The sequence below is a fragment of the Dreissena polymorpha genome, chromosome 4, assembly GCF_020536995.1.
Source record: "Dreissena polymorpha isolate Duluth1 chromosome 4, UMN_Dpol_1.0, whole genome shotgun sequence".
Taxonomy (NCBI): domain Eukaryota; kingdom Metazoa; phylum Mollusca; class Bivalvia; order Myida; family Dreissenidae; genus Dreissena; species Dreissena polymorpha.
Genome location: NC_068358.1, coordinates 121,114,497 through 121,127,498, shown reverse-complemented (window position 1 = coordinate 121,127,498; position 13,002 = coordinate 121,114,497). Strand labels below are relative to the sequence as shown.

The 13,002-nt window shown below is 39.8% G+C and overlaps 1 protein-coding gene across 1 annotated transcript in view; it reads left to right on the top strand.

Annotated features, from left to right (window-relative positions):
* The window catches only part of LOC127877824 (zonadhesin-like), a 43,764-nt gene that overhangs the window by 21,136 nt on the left and 9,626 nt on the right, over nt 1-13,002 (top strand). The window contains 16 exon segments of the mRNA XM_052424083.1: nt 592-753; nt 1,035-1,973; nt 2,375-2,569; nt 3,473-3,607; nt 3,973-4,239; nt 7,065-7,421; nt 7,861-8,001; nt 8,156-8,272; nt 8,559-8,711; nt 9,565-9,659; nt 9,661-9,718; nt 10,086-10,228; nt 10,230-10,302; nt 10,843-11,087; nt 11,089-11,843; nt 12,494-12,915. Of these exon segments, the coding sequence (XP_052280043.1) occupies nt 592-753; nt 1,035-1,973; nt 2,375-2,569; nt 3,473-3,607; nt 3,973-4,239; nt 7,065-7,421; nt 7,861-8,001; nt 8,156-8,272; nt 8,559-8,711; nt 9,565-9,659; nt 9,661-9,718; nt 10,086-10,228; nt 10,230-10,302; nt 10,843-11,087; nt 11,089-11,843; nt 12,494-12,915 (4,257 nt within the window).

Below are 13,002 nucleotides of genomic sequence, written 5' to 3'. Positions count from 1 at the left end.
CAAAGAAGAAAGACAAAACACCATCTGATAAATCCAACAACAAAAACCAAAAGATCAATATTGGTATGCCATACATCCGGGGCACATCAGAAGCTAACATTCAAGAAATATGGTGTCAACATGTACCATCTACCATATAACTCAATCAGACAACAATTAACTAGCGTTAAAGACAAAACAGACAAATTGAAAAAGTGTGGGGTGGTTTATTACATACAGTGTGAACAATGCAAAAACGATTACGTAGGTGAAACAGGAAGATCTGGAACTTCTGCCTGTGTACAATTCTCTCCATCCTACTTTACGTGACTCGTTCAACTGACCAGCACATCGCTGATGAAGACTATATGATATAGTCGAAATATTCGAGTAAGCAAATATGGCTCTGAGTTATGGAATTTATTCAAATGAAGAATTCAGAGCAAGAGAACAACCTTCATAGTTGTACAAAGATTATGTTATTTTTTATATATCAGAAATTATTCAGCATATGAGATATAAAAAGCTACTTCATTTACACACATCCCCCACACTGAAATGTGTGACTGTGAATTATGTATAATTCTTTTATTATTTATCAATGTTCTTCAGGCTACTACTGCGTGACGGGCAGTATCAGTTATGAGCCCTGCCCGCTTGGTCACTATGGCAACTCCACCAATCTCCGTAGAGACACTGACTGCACCCCCTGCCCTGGAGGCTACTACTGTGATGGCATCGGCCTCACCCATCCAACGGACGTCTGTGACCCAGGTACAGACACATTTTCACTCTATTATTTATTCTGAAGGTCTTTTACTGCATGCTAAATGTGCCACATATTAGTATCTTATAACATTACTCATGCATTCAATATACAAGGTAGTACATTCATAGAAAAAAACAATATACTTCAAAAAAACATTGTAAACTTTGCATTAACATGGCATTTACTTGTTTAATGATTATCAAATTAAAATGACTATGCTTAAATAAAATTTCTTTTGTGTTAACGATTAGACATTGCATTTTATTTTATATGTATTTTACTTCAGGTTTCTATTGTCGTGAGAAAGCGTACACCTCTGCTCCACCAGACGGCCTGACGGGAGGTCTGTGCCCAGCAGGAGGCTACTGCCCTGCTGGTTCGGCCACCCCCTCCCCGTGCGACGTGGGAATGTATGTCAATGTGGCTGGAGCTAAAACCAAGTTTGACTGCATACCGTGTGAGCCTGGCTTCTTCTGTGCCGGTTCTAGCAGTGTGAATGCAACGCAAAAGTGTTCAGCAGGCTACTACTGCACAGGTGGTGCCGGTGTCCCCACACAGCACGAGACCATAGCTGGATACTACACGCTAGCAGGAGCATTTAAGATGGAGCCCTGTCCAGGAGGCACCTATCAGCCTGCGCGACTCTCGGAAAGCTGCATCGACTGCCCTCAAGGGTTTTACTGTAACGGCACTGCAACCACTGACCCCATTATCTGTCCTGAAGGTCACTACTGCCCCTTGAAGAGTGAGTGGCCAACACCGTGTCCGCCTGGAACATTCCACAACAGTAAGGGTCAGTACCAACTAAGTCACTGTGTGACCTGCACCCCTGGATGGGCATGCGAAATGAACGGTCTCTCATTTCCAGATGTGAAATGCGACCCTGGACACTATTGCTACAACGGCTCAGACACTAGGAATCCTGTCAACAAATCCTATGGTGACCTTTGCCCTCCTGGTTACTACTGTCCAATAGAAACGCCAGACTACGCTCACTTCCCGTGCCCCAATGGAACGTACTCAAACTACACTGGTAACATGGCTGCTGAAAACTGCACGCTGTGTGAAGGAGGCAAAGTGTGTAGGGGTGGTGGTCTCACTGCGCCCAATGGGTTATGTGCCCCTGGATGGTACTGCAGGCAGGGAGCCTACACGGACAAGCCGGTTGATGGTGGACTGACAGGCGAAGTGTGCACAGTCGGCCATTACTGTCCAGAGGGAACTGGTAGGCTTTAGATGTAGTGTTATCTGTGTAGGTTAGTATCAGGTAAATAGGGGCATAAGAGGTCGATTCATTTTATCTAGTTAAATGTTTTACCACTATTGCCTGTAAAATTGTGTAATATCACACTTAAGATTGTAATTGTGAATGAGCGTGATACTAAAACTTAAAAACCAGTGACATTCTAAGCATAGGAGACGACTATTTATGTCCATGCAAGTTTGAAAAAAAAGAAGAAAGAATTGTATGCATGTAAGGGGTTGGGGAATTCTAACCCTCTCAATACACCCAAGGTACAGATGTTTGTTTCATGACATTATGATGAAAGCCACAATAACAGCTGAACAACTGAAATGCATTTTTTTTTCATAAATAATTTTTATATTTCTTTTAAATTGTTTCAGCATCACCACTTGCCTGTGCAAAAGGATCATACATGAATGTCACAAACATGGCAGCCTGTTTTGACTGCCCCGCCGGGTTCTTCTGCTACGGCGACAAAGACGTGCACAAATGTGACCGCGGACACTATTGCCCGGTCAACACTTCCTGGGACTCGCAAGTCAAGTGCCCTATTGGAACTTACAACCCAGACAGAGGTGAACTGTTAAAGTACAATTCTCTTATGAGTCATATATGATCCTGGACATTGATTGTGTTTCGATGACTAAGCAGTTCTGAATCTATCTTATCTATCTAAGCGGTTTAGATATAGTAAATCAAATAAAGAAGTATTTTGTTAATAAGGGTCTTTAAAGAAGAAAGACTTACAATTAAGAATGGATAAGGCTGAACATAAGTGAATAATAGAGCATGGTTTACATGGTTAAACTTACACCATAGACCAACAATAGGCAGAGCAAACTAAATGAACTATACTCTGGTAAAACGAGCTTAACCCTTTGCATGCTGGGAAATTTGTCTTCTGCTAAAATGTCGTCTGCTGAATTTCTAAAATTAGCATTTTCTTCGATTTTTTTCAAAGAATACTATCAGAATAGCATCTGGATCCAAACTGTTTGCAAAGGCCTTCAAAATTCGGTTCCAGCACTGAAAGGGTTAATGTATGTGTGTGAAGTGTCTTTGCAGGCTAGGTTGAAAGTGTTGTCCCTGATAAGTCTGTGCAGGCTGATCTGGTATCATACTTTACTCACACGCATTCAGCCTTGCTTTTTTCAGAGACAAGCTAATTAGTGTATGGATCTAGTCAATACCATTGGCTAATTAACACATTTTGAGTGTTGAGTACACTACTGTTGGCTCTGCTTAACATTTCTTTCTCTACCCAATGCAATAGTGCCCACTCTGCTTTCTTTTGTTTTGGGAAAACTGGGCTTAATGCATTTCCCTAAAGTGTCCTCCCAGATTAGCCTGTGCAGTTGTCTAGAAAAGACTTCATTAAAACGAAAAATATAATACAAGCAGAAATTGTCATCCCAGAATAGCCTGTGTTGGAATGCATTAAACCCAGGTTTCCTAAAGCTCATATAAATAAACCCAAGGTATGGACGAGGTGAGTGATTGCCGTCAGTGTCTTGGAGGCTACTACTGCCACATGCTGGGAGCCATCAACTTTGACTACTCCAAGAACGATACAGGAACCGGCTACTGTGACCCGGGATACTACTGCAAGTCAGGTGAGTGGAGGATGTTTGTGAGGTGTGAGGTATAGCGTATAATCTTTAATCCTGCTTCATTTAATGGATATAAACTTCATTTCATTTTATAGATATTATCATTTCAAAAAAAAAATGTGTTAAGATTATAATCTGTTATTGTCTTTTTGGAATATTACAATAATTTACAGTGGTTTACTTAATTTCTTTCCATATGCATATACTTATATAGTGCTGATTTCAAATAGAGATGTTTATTTATGAACTCACAATTTAAAACTTCAGATTAAAATGATTAGGATTCTGTTTTATGATTTCACAATTTTAATACCAATACAAAGTAACTGTGTTGATATCAACTATCTTCTATCACTGGCTGCTTGCAGGCTGCAGCATTGCCACGCCAACAAACGCGACCTCTACTGGTATAGGCGGCCCCTGTCCACCAGGATTCTATTGCCCCATCCAGACCGAGGACCCTATTGCATGCCCCAACACCACCTACAGGAATATTGAGCTGGGAAAGGCTCTCAACGACTGTTTCATATGTCCCATGGGCAAGTACTGTGGATCGGCCAATCTGAGTCAGCCGTCTGGGCCATGTGACCCGGGATTCTACTGTCTCCAGGGTAACAACATACCTAATCCTCCAGGTCAGTTACTTTTATTGATATCCTTTCTTTTTTTATCTGTGATTTAATGAAGACAATACTTTCAAAATTCACCAGTCAGTTTTGTTGTCATGGTTCTGTCTGAAATATTTTTGTTTTATATACTCTTTATGTCTCACTTAAATACAACACAGCTAATTAATTTTATGAACAGATGAATTCTTGAAAAGATGGATGTATGACCTAAATATTAATGTAACCTTTTTTGTAGATCAACTTATTATTTTTTAATTATATTTTAAAAGACCGTATTGCATGTTTTTAAATTAATTTTTGTAATGTTGCTTCCACATTCTCTTTAATTTTTAAGTTGTTTTCAAATACTTTAAAAAGAAAGAATAAATTTATGCTTTCTTATTAACTCTTACTCCCAATTTACAGAACGATTTTTAAATTCTCTTCACAATAAAGTTGTAAGGGTGGGGTATACTGGTTTCAAGTTGTCTGTCTTTCCGTTCAATTCCAGATTTCTTGTCTGTAGCATACATGTCTCTCAAATATTATAAGAGATATCAACTTGAAACTCAATGGGTAGATTGAATTGAAGTGTGTGCCATGCACACAAACCATAGCTTTCACATGTATTATAGAGTTATTGCTCTTTGTTTATTTTAAAAGTTGTATTTTTATGGAGCATATTTTGTAATTATAAGAGATATCAACTTGAAACTTTATAGCTATGTATATCTCGTTATGGTGATTTGCATACCAAAAAACAATAATTGTTGCTCCTTTTATTTTAGTTTTAGAGTTATTTCCTTTTGTTTATTGTTGTACTGAAATTTTCTCATTGGCAGATCTATAAATTATTAGAGGTATCAACTTGCAGGATTATCCCAGTCACAAGAACCATAACTCTTGCCTATTTTTAGAATTATTACCTATTTTTAGAATGATTGCCTTTTTAGCTCACCTGAGCTTAACATGCTCTTGTTGAGCTTTTGTGATCACTTTTTGTTGGTTGTCTGTTGTCAACCTTTACGTTGTAAACACTCTAGAGACCAAATATATTGTCAAATCATCTAGAAACTTGGTAAGAACATAAATTTTTTACCAATGATATCTGAGCTGAGTTAAAAAATGGTTCTGGTCCGTTAAAAATCATGGCCTCCTAGGGGGCAGGGCAGTTTTCCTTATATGGCTATAGTAAAACCTTGTTAACACTCTAGAAGTATTATTTTTTGTCCAACCTTCATGAATTTTGGTCAGAATATTTGTTCTAAAGATATCTGGGCAGAGTTTGGAAATGGTTGTGGTCTGCAGAAAAATATGGCCGCCAGGGGAAGTGGGCAGTTCTGGGCAGTTCTCCGTCTCTGTCTCTAGTGGTTCTAATTAAAATTTATAAACATTGTAGAAGTCTCATTTTTAGTCCGATCTTCATGAAACAGTAATTTTGTTCTAAGGATATCTTGGCCGAGTTAAAAAATGGATGTTGTTTATTGAAAAACATGGCCACCAGGGGGCAGGGCAGTTTTCCTGACATGGCTCTAGTGTCTTTAGTAAAACCTTTTTAACATTGAAGAAGTAATATTTATAGTCCAATCTTCATGAAATTTGGTAAGAAAATTTGTTCAAATGATATCTTGGCAGAGTTTTAAAATGTTTCTTGTCTGTTGCAAAACATGGCTGCTAGGTGGCAGGGCAGTTTTCTTTATATTGTTCTGGTAGAAACCTAGTTAATACTATAGAAGTCAAAGTGTTTGACAATGGTTGTGGCCGTAAATTTAAATATTATTGTTTCATAAAGTACTTCATTATTTTGAACCTGACCTGGTCAGAATAGTTTAGTTCCTTAGGGTCTTAGGTGAGCGCCTTAGGGCCCAGGATCAATTTCTACTTTAAAATTGTGAATGGAGTATATCTTGCAATGTGTAAATTGTATCATCTTGAATTATGTAATATTCATTTTATTTGTCCTAGCCTAGGTATTCTAACAGGTAACACAAAATGCTAGTTATTGAATAGTGTGTTTAGTTTCATCATCCTGTGATATGTCATGATGTGGAAGCTAGAAGCAGGTGAGTTCATATGAGTCGTGTTCTTAGAAAACTGAGCATAATGCATGTGTGTAAAGTGTTGTCACAGATTAGCCTGTGCAGTCCTAACAGGCTAATCAGGGACAACACTTTCCGCCTAAATTGGATTTTTGCTTAGAAGAGACTTCAGTTAAACGAAAAATGTCATAAAAGCGGAAAGTGTATGGATTGCACAAGGCTAATCTGGGACAACACTTGACGCACATGCATTATGCCCAGTTTTTTCAGAACACGACTCATATAAGCTGTTTTATAGGAAAACTGGGCTGAATTTATGTGTGTTATGTGTCATCCCAGACTAGCCTGTGCAGTCTTATCAGGGACGACATATTTACCTTTTATGGCATTGTTTTGTTTAAGGGAGGCTCTTCTTAATGAAAATCAAGTGCAGGAGGAAAGCGTCTAAAAGTGCTTGTGAAAGTGCCAGGCTTATCAAGGCCAACACTTTAAGCACATGCATTAAGCCCAGTTTTAGTCGTTGTAAGACTCATTCAATAATAAAGTGTTAAATTATCTTCTATCATAGAATATATGAATTTACTTTTTAAGTTGTTATTCATATAAAGGTTTCAGTTAGAAGTTTAAAGCCATTTTTGATATCACTTAGTACTGTGCATCTTTTTTTTTCTCTTCATTACAACTTTATTTCTTGGGTCTTAAAGAGTATGAACAATTTTTTCCTTCAAACGGTTGTCAGTGCCTTGTATTCTCTATTAGTTAATTTTGCATTTTAAAAATTAAAGAAAGCTAAAAAGAAGATGGTGTTTTCAGGTGATGAGCCACTAGTTGGTGGTCCGTGCCCCGCAACACACTACTGTCCCTCTGGCACCTCCAGTCCATACCCGTGTAAAGCGGGAACGTACAACAACATCACGCAGCAGGCGGAGTGCTTCGAGTGTCCCACGGGATACTACTGCCCAGACAACACGACCCATTTTGAGGACTTCCCGTGCCCTATCGGCCACTACTGCCCGCCGGGAACCAACAGCAGTACTGAGTACCCTTGTCCTGTGGGAACGTATCGTAACAACATTGGCGGCCAGGTCGTAGGGGACTGTACTCCTTGTCCATGCGGGAAACACTGCAGCAACGTAGGACTGAGTGCTCCTAGCGGGGACTGCACTCAGGGTAAGTTGATATTTCAATGTTGATTGTTCCCAGTGTAATATAGTAAATGATAAGTAAGTCACTTATACCAAACTTTAAACCGTAGAATTCCCTTTTAAAAGTTATAATAATTAATGTAAAAAAGAAGCAAAATTAAAAAGTGAAGAAAAGCACAACTAATAAAAAGATAATTTATCAACAATTGTGAGAAATATGACATAAACAAATATTTTTGTATTGTCATCCGGAGTGTCTGGAGCATTATATGTCAAGAAAGCTGATTTCCATTTTTAAAGATGTTTTGCTTATGTACATATCGTTCCATTTATATTCAGCATTAATAACATTGGAGAATTTTTTTTAAATACAAACTAAACAAGCAGCTTTTTATTAGGATATCAAAATAAAACAGCAGAAACAGCACAATCTGTCTCAATTTGTTGTTTCTTTCATCCGACAGGCTACTATTGCGCGCTACGAGCTCAGAGTGCCACCCCTAGCGACGGTATCACAGGAAATATGTGCTCCGCAGGCTATCTTTGTCCCACAGGATCTTGCAACCAAACCGCCTGCACAGAAGGGAGCTACTGCGGGACAACAGGTTAGCAGTTTTGAAACAAAAAATTCATAATTTAATATTTTTTTTTTATCTTTTGAAGAGTTTATATTGGTTTCAAACATGACTTTAATTCCAGTTCAGAATTTGGTACTTCTAAATTCTGCTATAAGCTAGTAAATTCTGTTCAAATTACCAGGTCTGTTCTCTGTTACTGGCCCATGTAACTCCGGCCACTACTGCAATGCTGGCTCCAGTCGGCCAGACCCAGCAGACGGCATCATGGGAAATTTCTGCCCTGAAGGCCGCTACTGTCGTATGTACAACATCTTTTATCCATTACTCTACTATTCCTATATTCATTCTGGTACTTTAAGGTACAATTTTTTGTTGATTTATGAGAATATCCCTTTAGTTATTATGACATTTACCAGATAAGTCCAGTTAAGTTGTTAACATGTATCTGTTTTTTGTCCAAACAACATCCACTATCCCAATGTTTCATTACAATCGCTTGTTTAACAGTGTTCAAATACTCTAGCCTCCATTTTCAAGGAATGAAAAAATGCTGTTCTATTTATAGCATCTTATTCTATTGATAGCGTCCGGTTCCACCAGTAACCAGGCACGGTGCCCATCTGGTACCTACTCCAACAAGACCGGGAACCAGGTGGCTGGAGACTGCACCAACTGTACACAAGGCTTTTACTGCCAGAATCTCGGCTTGACCCAGCCACAGGGACCATGTTCTCCAGGTAACAATACACCTGTCTGGGTTGAAATTGATTATACACCTCAACCGTTAATGTTTAATGGACTTATTTCGATACATCACATATGTCAAACTCATGTGCTAAAATGTTAATTTTCTTGTAAAAAAATATTTATTTTTCTGAGCTCATGATTGGCATAAGTTTAAGCAGATATGTTATCATGACAACCAGTTTTTCTGTAAAATGTTTTTAAAGAAAAAGCTACACTTCAAGATACTGGATTATTTTGCGATGCATGTAAAGTGTTTTCTAGGATGAACAATATGTGCCGGTGTCTGAAAAAACCGGGCTTAATAAATGTTCGTGTTCTGAGCAAACTGGGCATAATGCATGTGCATAAAGTGTCGTCCCAGATTAGCCTGTGCGATTGCACAGGCTAATCAGGGATGACACTTTCCGCTTTTATGACATTTTTCGTTTAAATGAAGTCTCTTCTTGGCAAAAATCCAATTTAGGCAGAAAGTGTTATGCGGACTGCACAGGCTTATTTTGGGACAACACTTCACACACATGCATTATGCCCAGTTTTCTCAGAATGTGACTCAAATGTTTGTAAAGTAACTTCCAAGATTAGCCTGTGCTGTCTGTTTAGATGAGACTTCTTTTAAACACTGAATTTTATAAAAGCGATTAGTGTCATGCCTGATTCGCATGTGAAGACTGCAAAGGCTAATTTGGAAAATAATTTGGCCACAATAATGAAGTCCTGTTTTTGAAGAAAGTGGCTCATATATCTTTTAACCATTTCTGAATCATTTGTATTTCTCAATTTTTGTTTAATGACTTACCAACATTAACTTCAGCCTTCAATTGTTCATGTAAACCTCTGTTTCAGGCTACTACTGCCCAACAGGTTCAGATTCCCCGACAGAAGTCTCATGCACGGCAGGGCACTACTGCGCAGGCGGGAATGCACAGCCTGTGCAGTGCTGAGTCAGGAAGCTACCAGGACGAAACCGGGCAGGCTGCTTGTAAAGTATGTCCAGCAGGTAAGCAGTAGAACTCAGATCATATAAATGATGTAGTGTTCGCTATATCAGGGTGAAGTGAATGTTTATTGATCTCAGGTATAAAACAGCAACCACTGGTACCAAGACATGCATATGGTTACATTTTAATTGGTTACATATGTTTGTATCACCAATATGTTTTAGGGTGATGATATAATGATTTTTACTAGATGGTAATTTTTCCAGCATATCAAACACATATGAACTGCATCGTTAAATGAAATTACAAATCATGTATATCTTAATAGCTCACCTCTTCCCCTACACTTATAACTTGTACTACATATATGATAAAAATGTTATCATGCAGGCATGTTATGTTATAATGTTTATCACCACTTTACAGGATATTACTGCAACTTTGCGTCTGGTCCTATCACTAACCCCACACTGTATGTGTGCCCGGCTGGTCACTACTGCCCCAATGGTACCAAGTTTGCCACAGAGTTTGGGTGTCCATCTGGCACCTACAACCCGGGAACCAATCTCAAGGCCTGCCAGTGAATGCCCTAAGTGCCCGGCTGGGAAATACTGTGGGTCTGTAGGACTCAGTGTCGTCACAGGTTAGTTTGATGGTGTATTTAATGCTTTCCAGTGGTTTATAGAGCAATATCAGTGAATTATAACTTATATTTCACGGTTTCAAACAGTGAAAAATAACTCTGAACGTTATCGATAATTTTCACTGTTTTACTGTGAAATGACGTCATTATTCCAGCGAAATTCTCCAGCTAAACTCTTTTACAATGTAAATAAACAGTGAAAAAAGCAGAAAATAAAAAGAAAATTTGTTGGATTTGGTGAATATTGATTTTAATTCACTCGTGATTATAAAAAAAATAATATTTTCTATGATCACTTGTGAATTAAAATCGATATTCCAATGAATCCAACAAATATCCTCTATTTGTTAGAGAAAAATTTCCATTCTGCAACTTCAAGTGGGAAAGTTTTATTATTAATTTCTTGAACTTTTTATATTAAGCAAAAGTATTCAGCAATATTATAAAACTACTTTTTTTTAAATTAAGTCGTATTGCAAATACTGTTTATATTGTGCTAGGTAACATTTATAATATTATCCATTTATGTCGTTATTACAGGAGACTGCACTGCTGGGTACTGGTGCATTCTGGGCTCCCCGACCCCCACACCAACCGACGGAACCCTTGGCAAGCTGTGCCCGGAGGGTAAATTCTGCATTGCAGGGACTGCTACCCCTACCAATTGCCCAGTTGGGACCCAGTCTAATAGCACCGGCCTCTCCAGTTCAAGCCAGTGTCCTCAGTGTGAAGGTGGATACTACTGCGCCACTAGCGGTCTCATAAGCCCCACTGGGCCATGCACGGCAGGGGTATTACTGCAGCTCAGGGGCCAGCACTCCCACCCCAACCGATGGCACCACTGGCAATGTTTGTCCGGTTGGTCATTACTGCCCAGCAGGTACCAAAACTCCCAAGCAGTGTGAAGATGGTAAATTCAAATCAACAACCCAAGCCTCTGTATGTGATAACTGTACTGCCGGCTACTACTGCACAAATGGCCTAACCCTAAATGACTGCCCCAAGGGATACTACTGCCCATCTGGCACAGGCTCCGTGTGGCAACACTGCCCAGCCGGGACATTCGGAAACAGCACCAGACTTGCCGCGGTGTCAGACTGCACGCAGTGTACAGGAGGTTACTACTGTGGCGCTACCGCACTGAGCTCACCAAGTGGGCCGTGTAACGCAGGCTACTTCTGTACGCAAGGCTCAGACTCAGCCACACCTTCTGGGTCTGTTGGAAATGCCGGTGTGTGCCCTAAAGGTTCCTATTGCCTGGCTCAAACCATCAACCCCACGCCTTGTGCAGTGGGATACTACAGCAACACGACTCAGCTGACGGCTTCTTCACAATGCACCTCTTGTGACTATGGCAAGTACTGTGGCACTACCGGTCTCTCTGAGCCCACTGGAAACTGCGCTGCTGGCTTCTATTGCCTACGAGGGGCCCAGAGCCCTAACAACCCCTCAGTAGATGCCACAGGTGGGCCCTGCCCTGTGGGACACTACTGCACCGTGGGAACCAGCTTCCCACTCGGCTGTCCTGCTGGCTCCTACAGGTGACTGTTGTTTGGTTTTTGTACTGTAATTTTGATTAACCCTTTGCATGCTGGGAAATTTGTTGTCTGCTAAAATGTCGTCTGCTGAATTTCTAAAATTAGCATTTTGATTCTTTGATTTTTTTTCAAAGAATACTATCAGAATAGCAAACAGTTTGGATCCTGATGAGACGCCACGTTCTGTGGCGTCTCATCTGGATCCAAACTGTTTGCAAAGGCCTTCAAAATTCGGTTCCAGCACTGAAAGAGTTAAGAAAATATAAGTATCGTGGAATATTGGATTCACTGTGTTGGTTTTAGCTGACTGATAGGGCTGCGTTAATTGTTATAATTTTGTGGAGTCAAATTTGTCCACTTTTTTCAATTAAATCGAAACCAAAATATGTCATGAAATTTTAGATTTGCAAACCTTTTATTCTATCTCAGTAGTCCATACATTTTCAAATTATTTTCACTTGCTGATAAAGTAGGGAAAGTATCAGTAAGCTGTCGTTCAAGTACATTCGTATAATATAAATTATTTAAATATTTCTCACTTTTAGACATACAATTTTATCGTGTACAATTTTATTTTCCATGTGTTTTTAAGAACTGATTTCAAAATGTCTGCTCATTTTTCATACATCTGGCCATTGTTTCTCGTTATGTAGCCCAACGGTAGGTGCATCATCTTGCCTCACCTGCCCAGGAGGCTACTTCTGTCAAGACAATGCCACCGACTTCTCCAGCAATGTCTGTCCACTGGGCCACTACTGTCCAAATGGTACCAAGGCTGGTACCCAGTACCCATGCAGCATCGGCTACTTTAAAAACATCACAGGGGGCACCAGCTCTGCTTCCTGCCTACCGTGTACCCCTGGGTACTACTGTGGCAGTACAGGCCTATCAACTCCCACAGGCCCTTGTGATCCTGGCTATTATTGCGTGGCCGGAGCTTGGGCAAAGCAGCCTATGGAAATTGGCACTTACTCTGCGCCCAGCTGTATCTGCCCCGTCAATCAGACTGGAGGCCAGTGTACTGCTGGTTTCTTCTGTCCGTCTGGTTCACCAAGTCCGAAACCATGCACTGGAGGTGAGTGGTTGGGGGGATATTGCATGTGTAGAATATTTATTTTTTTTATTTGCAATAATCAATACGTATGTTAAGACTTTGTTTAAG